The sequence below is a fragment of the Patella vulgata genome, chromosome 2 (assembly GCF_932274485.2).
Source record: "Patella vulgata chromosome 2, xgPatVulg1.2, whole genome shotgun sequence".
In the NCBI taxonomy this organism is placed as follows: domain Eukaryota; kingdom Metazoa; phylum Mollusca; class Gastropoda; family Patellidae; genus Patella; species Patella vulgata.
The window spans coordinates 14,274,755-14,282,273 of NC_065880.2; the positions used below are offsets into that span (position 1 = coordinate 14,274,755).

The 7,519-nt window shown below is 31.7% G+C and overlaps 1 protein-coding gene across 3 annotated transcripts in view; it reads left to right on the forward strand.

The window, feature by feature from the left end:
* Positions 1–7,155, forward strand: part of LOC126810890 (sperm-tail PG-rich repeat-containing protein 2) — a 32,754-nt gene extending 25,599 nt beyond the window's left edge. For all 3 annotated transcript variants that reach the window (XM_050536217.2, XM_050536216.2, XM_050536219.2), the window contains exon 12: positions 4,166–7,155. In XM_050536217.2, coding sequence (XP_050392174.2) covers positions 4,166–4,297 — 132 coding nt within the window. In that variant the 3' untranslated portion in view covers positions 4,298–7,155. The remainder of the gene's footprint in view (positions 1–4,165) is intronic.
* Positions 7,156–7,519: the final 364 nt, after the last annotated feature.

Below are 7,519 nucleotides of genomic sequence, written 5' to 3' on the forward strand. Positions count from 1 at the left end.
GATTTCCGGTCAGATCTGTCATTTTGAATCGATGAAACTTGTGACACGAGGGAAGGGAGTTTGTCACTTTTGTTCATGAGAAAACATTGTTTCATGTAGAGTCAAAAAAATAATATTTGATCCGTTCAGAAAGTAAAATTTCTTCTGTGATTGGCATTTAGTACTTGAACGTTAACATTTGCTTGATAACGACGAGACTATCCTCGTCGAAACATTGCTTAGTATAAAAACTCAATAATTGTGTATCCATAAAATTGTACCTTTTAAAGTAAAATTTATATAAAAAAAATTCATTATGATCTATCTGAGAGTATAAATTGAAATTACAAATGTAAAAATCAGCACACTAAAGTAATATCATTCCATTAGTTTGACATAATAATATTCATTATCAACTTCTGTTTTAATATTTAATCTTTATCATATTGTCATTCGGGATTCCTCAATAGTTTGTGCCACTTCCACCTTGGGTGTGATACCTGGTTATTATGCCTAGACAGTTACATGGGTTGATAATTGTGAAGTGGTTTCAGACAGCTCACTATTATGAGAGTGATTTGTTCTGTGAAATAGTCGCTTTGTATTTATAATGATGAAGAATGAGGTACCAGTATCAATTTGAACAACTTTCTGCATGGATCATAAAATGGTGAACATATGATGACCATGGTCAGCTAGGGTAGTGTTACTAACTGTAACTATTCCTTTTGATACAGTAGTAAATGAAATTGTTTATTATAAAATCATAGATGCACATTAAATTAGCACTAGTGATACTAATTTATAAAATAAAATAGAGTTGTACTTATCTACATCAATTGAAGACAGGTTAAACAACCTTGCTTTACAGTATGGGACATAATCAAGTCTTGAGAGATTAACAAAAGAAATGAAACGAAAATGGAGTTTAACGTCCTACTGCTCTACTCTGACTGGGCATACACCATACACCATACAGTGTGCTCTGAGGGAAATTTTGCTCGGGTAGCGGCACTATGACATACTCTTATATCAAATTCCAACTGCCAAGGGATCTTTTATATTCATGCAAAGGTATACATGGGACCTCATTTTTTTTGTCCCATCCGAACAACTAGACAGCTGTCCTTATCAGGCCCTCCATCCTGCACTACTGACAAGGGGAAACCATGAGGAATAAACAAGGTTGCTAGTCTTGGAACTTAAACTATTAGAATCTCTAGTTTAAAATGCACATTCAACATTCATTATGATAAACGGCTGATTAATAATGACAAATTATTCAAAATTACAGACACATCTTTAATTGATTTTTTGCACAAATACCTGTATGTGCACCTACAATCTTTAAGAGTTATTAGTAGAGTTGTTTCCCTTGTATTTATATATCCAGTCTATTATAATAGTACTAGAGGTGTCTAGTGTTGGTATATATAATATAATTAACCAGTAGTAAATTATGTCTAGTATAATAATGGTATTGATAAACTAAGACTGTTGATAGACATATTGCATCAGGTTAAATATAAGACTAAACATTAACTGTCAGACTATATACCTAATGTCAGCACAAGGTAATAATATATAACTATGTGTATATTTGTTAAGTAATTTATTACTCAGACTAAACAAACCACACAGTATGTAAATTATAGACATATATTATGATGAAGCCGTATGCTGCTAACTGTTTATACAACATTTACATTCTTACAAGACACAAATATCAGGAACATTTATAAGATTCTTTATTCATCTACCAATAGTTTTTAAAGGCTCAATACCACTCTTGTTGTAACTGAATAATATGTCCCAATCTTTATTCTGGTCAACAAATTGTACTATTTTACAATATTCCAATTAATTGATGATACAAATTTCATCTTAACACACCTAATTTAAAAAATTGGAAAAATTCAACTAAATGATTTGAAAAGCCTGACGTAAAGCTTTTCAAATGTAACTTGGATTTAAAAATATTTTTGAACCCTCTGGACAAGTAAAATAGGATTTAATGGATAATTTACACAACAGGTAGGACACTAACACATCTATTTTTTTATTTTCTGGAGCTGTCAAGCCAGCAAGAGTGTTATTGTCCCTTTAATGTCTCTTGCAAAGATTCACAGAAATTTGAAGCTTCATATAGAATCTTGGGGATCAAAAATATTTCATTCTTAGCTTCTGTGATTTTGATTTTTAAATAACCCATTTATTTAGATCGTTTTATATATATATATATGACGTCCGTTCAAAAATTCACCATTACATATAGTACTTTAAGATCACTGCATTTTTTGCTTCTTAAAACTGCTTTGAGTTGGGTCAAAAACAAAATTAAGATTTTGTTTGGTTTCCTTTTTTGGAATGACAATTTGTCTTTGTAGATATAACCAATTTTGTGTTCCAGTGTCGGCCAAATCAACTTAGTCTTCGGATGGTACAAAAAACAGAGATTGTGTGTACACATTGACGTAAAAGAACCCTTGACAGTTGGAATTTGAAATATGAGTAGGCGAGAGCGCCGCAGTCATTAAATGTACTCATAACACACTGTATGGCGTATGTCCGTCTTCATTAGCCCAGTAGGAGCAGAACAGTAGGAAGTTAAACCCCATTTCATTTTTCATATTGTTGGCCAAATATGAAACTAAAATTAGTAAATAAGCCAACTTTCTCTTAACACAATTCAATATCTTATTTTGACATATATCAAAAAGCATTGGCAGATATAGCTCCCTCAATATACACCAAAACACTCATATTTTAAGGGGGTAAATTGGGCAATACAAAATATGGTTTATAATTATTGACTTCCTATGTATCATATTCAATTTATGTTCTGAAATTTCCCAAAAGAGGTCAGATAGGTCAAATACATAACTAGTGCATCAATTGTACAAGATAAATCCATCACTAAGATACAAGTAATTTAGTTACTGATATAGTCTTACATGGGAGGATAATGTGCTGGATGCCCTTAGGTCACTGTATAGTATAAGATTGAATACAGCCTTATTCCAACCAATACATCATACTTAACAACCTTTTAATACGAATCCAACCATTTATCGCATCTATACAATTCATATCAGTAATTCCCAATAGAATTAGCACACAAAAGGTGCATTGAGGAAAATCTTGAATGATGGTCGGAGATAAAAAAGAGTTTAATTCTTAACAAGTGTTTTCTATCACCTTTCAGACATATCAGTCTTTATTTAAACAGAAATGTGAAGTAAACTTCTATAGCTATCTCTATTATCAATCCTAAGCTAGTTCTTGATGGTTTTTTTGTTACATTCTCAACATACTAATCTGTCAAATTTCTTCCAAACAGGCCGTCTTTCATTTTAATTATTTAACAAAATATATTTGTGCAGTTGAATTGAATCACATATTGAGGTCATAAAGAAAAAAACACGAGAAATGTTTTATTAGTCTGCACCAGACATCCACACCTATAACAATCCCTATAATGTCTTCATCATGGATGCTTTGAATTTAATCTTACAAGGTGTGGGATGACTAGCCCTATGTAAGTTGGGTGAGGGAAAACAGAGAGGGCAATATGGATGTAGCTGTATAGCTTAGGTTGTCCAGATCTCAGGAAAATGTATTTTTTTAATTGATCTGAGATGAACTACCAGTACAGGAACAATTTTTCAGAAAAATGGAAGTCCACTAAGTTCATTTATGTCTCTACATGAACCGTTATGTCCACTTTTTCTGAAAAAAGGAAGTCCACTGAGTTCATTTGTCTCTACATGAACTGTTATGTTCACCGGTTCTGTTTCTGCACATGAGGGGGGGGGGGGATGGCCGAATGGTTAGCATGTACGCATTGTATCATAAGGTCTGTCATTGAGTCAACTGGCGTGGTTTTCGATTCCCCGTGAAAAGGAGTAGGGTCACCTGTCCAGCCTCACAGGTTTTTTTCCATGTCCTCCAGTTTTCTCCCACTGCTACGAATTCTTGAAATAAAGTTGAACCATGTGTTAGTTCCAAAATGACCTAGTTTGTGTCGAATGGATGTTAAACTCCATTTCTCTCTCTCTCTCTCTCTCTGACTCTGCACAAGGAGGATTAATTGTATTAACCTATAATGTGTGTGGTGTATTAATCTTAGTATATTTATGTTTTATATTATTTTATAATAAATGTAACTTATACGTTCTTGTTTCAGTTTTCACCTTTGATACAAGACACAGTACTAAAAGGAACTTTTAATTCTACACTGGGAAACCCCATAGCACACAAGATGGAGTCCATTAACCCGGGAACTATGGCTAAACATACCTTCCTTTTAGGAATGTAACAATTATAAGAAAAATTTACCTTATTGTGGAATGATTTTCACCTGATATATAAATTAACAGTTAAAATTGTGAATTGATCTGAGCTTCATGATGTTTTATTAAACTACATGTACAATCTGATTAAAATACAGATCTTTATTTCGTTTTGTTTTTTTATACTTTCGATGGCCTACACTACATGAAGATCTGACAATATAGCGATAGGTCACATAGGGGTCAAAAGACCGACTTATGACCCTATGATGTCAGACATTTGATTAACCAATCAGCATTGATGTTACTAGTGGATTACCCACAGTTCCGTGCAGAACAGGCCTAAAGCTCGCCGTGACAGACCGTTTCATTGGCTTATCCCTGTCACCATTCAGAACACAAGTTAAATAACAACTCTTCCAGATCCAAGTGTAGTAAAGACAAGTAAAACGAAATTTTGAACTATAAAAATGAAACGAAATAGGATCTGTGTTTTAACCAGATTGACTACATGTATTAACTCTCTCGATTGTAAATAACCTAAAGAGTATATAAAATATAATATATATATTTATATATACATGTAGCTTTTAGATTATATATCATGGAATACTGTTCTTAATACATGTATATTTACCATGAAGTATTTTGTCATTTTCAATATATCATAAAAGAAAATGAGTCAGAAAATGTTTTTTTATGAGAAGAATTATGATTGTTTTTGTATTAATGTTTAGTAATGGTTGTAAGTAGGGGCCACCTACAGGATAAATAAACGGAAAACCAAATACGACATTGAGATATGATTACTCACTGATTTATATTCAGATACTATACTACATGCAGTCATGAAAATAGCATTATATAATTGTTTTCACATGCTAACAACTCATTGGAGAAGTATTTAATTTAAGCTTACTTTATTAGCTTTTTTTTTCGCATAGAAAATTATAGAATAAAAGACAGTTTATTATGATTATGATAGAACTGATATTTAGCAAAAAAAAATTTATTTAGAATATCATAATGTCAATTTTGATAGGGGAATAACTCTAAACTCCACATTGTTGTTATGCTCACAATGTTTTTGTTTTCTTTTATGAATCTTGGAAAAGGCGTTTCAGCAGTATTAGAACTATGGTAGCTTTCATGAAATTGACTTCAGATTTGATTGTAATAATACACTTACTGCTGGTTGTTTTGTTTGAGGTGTTTTACCTATATATTTTTTACATATTGTACAAAGAACTATTGTCTGAATATATGACTTTTTTATTATAAGTAAACTGTGATATTTATTTTATAGAGAATTTATTAGCTTTTATTTGGGGCTGATATTTTGTGTATAAAACTAGAAGATAATATTGTTATATGATATGAGTACATACATACCATATTCAACCAAATAAATGCAACATGACGCGAAATGTATGGGATTGTGGGGCGGGGTTGCTCCGAGGTGCTGCATATTCCTTGTTAAATTTATTGTGCTTTCTTGATTCAGTTTCTGAAATATATTTATTAAATGCATACCATATTCAACCAAATAAATGGAACATGACTGGAAATGTATAGGATTTGATAATGGGAGGGGGGGGGTCCGAGGCACTGCATATTTCTAGTTAAATTTATTGTGCGTACTGGAATCGGTTTCTGAAATATATTTATTAAATATGATTTACACACCTGGATCATCGGAGTATTTAATCGTGACTGCATGCTCGTACTCTTGGTTATTTATGGTACTTGATATTATAATTACATGAAAGTATTGAAAAAATGAGAAATTATCTTAGACATAAGATTTAAGATTGTTGACTCAAAAGGAAAGTGGAGCTATTAATATGTTGAGATAAAAAGTCTAAAATTTCAACTTGAATGGTAAAATATGGCGGAGATGGAAAATTATTAGGCTAATTTGAATTATTATAGGACTGGTTTATTTCAAAGCCATTAAGCTGTGTATTATAGTCTGTATTGATAAGCTAATGTCCTGATTCATTTCAAGAAAAATACAGGAAGAGAGTATTAATAAAGAAAAGATTAAATACTGTCTGGTGGCTTTTTGTGATAAACAAAAGAAAATGTTTATAATGGCAGCATATATGCGAATTTTGAATTACTTCTACAACATAAAATGCACATATTCAATGATTATATTTCTTTATATATACCGGGAAATATAAAGCAGCAATTTAAAATTTAAAAATTTGCACATATTCAATGAATGTATTTTATTATATATACCCCGTAAAATTAACCAGCAATTTAAAAATCTGAAAGTCTAGAAGAAAAGAAATTTTGAAGCAATGTTAGAATAAAAAAGTGTATACATTAACATAGATTTGGTTTAAAATGTATACATTAACATAGATTTGGTTTGAACAAAAAAAAAGGTGTGGGTTTAATAAACTGACCTTTTCCAAATTGAAAAAATTTGAGCAGTTAATTCAGTATGATTCACTGATTTAATATAACACTGATCCAGAATACATGATATGAAAATTATAAAATCAGAAATTGAAACTCTCACAAAAACGAAAAGTATTCTTTAGGCATGAGTCATCTCTATTTTTCTAGAGATATGTTCATCTTGACCAAATCTATGTTATCTTTTGGCACTATATAAAACAGGTGATACATGCTTCCACTTTATCAAAGTAACCACCACATTCTGCTGAGATGGTTTGATTTTTGTTTTGTTTTGATCAGTTATTGTACATCTTTTATCATACAAGAATGTTACTGGCAGTATATTTAGCTTTTCTTCTTGTCTTTCGTTTTTCGTAAGCTTTAAATATATCAGCATTATATTGATAGATATCAGGATTCAGGAATGTAGCATGATGTATGTTTTGTACCAATAAAACTGTTCAAGTCTAAACATTTGTTTGTGTATTTCTTATATACACGCCACTTTTATAAATGGATGATTGTAAATTTGGTTCAAGGGACACACTTATAATCCTTCTATTCTGAATGAAACATCCATGACGACAACACGTGGGAATGACTTTTTCACGGTCGCGTAAACCCACTACGGATCAGTTGAATTCGACAGAATGGGAATGTTGAGAATCACGATTTTATGTTGGATATTTCGGTTATAAAATAGGGTTTTTAAAAAGCTAGAATAAAAAGAACTTCTACAGTTCGCGCCATGCGTTAATGCAAGAGCGTGAGCACCAAAGGCACTGGAAGCAGCATGCGGCTATCAAGAAACTTATCTCCGTCTTCGCGTGTATTAG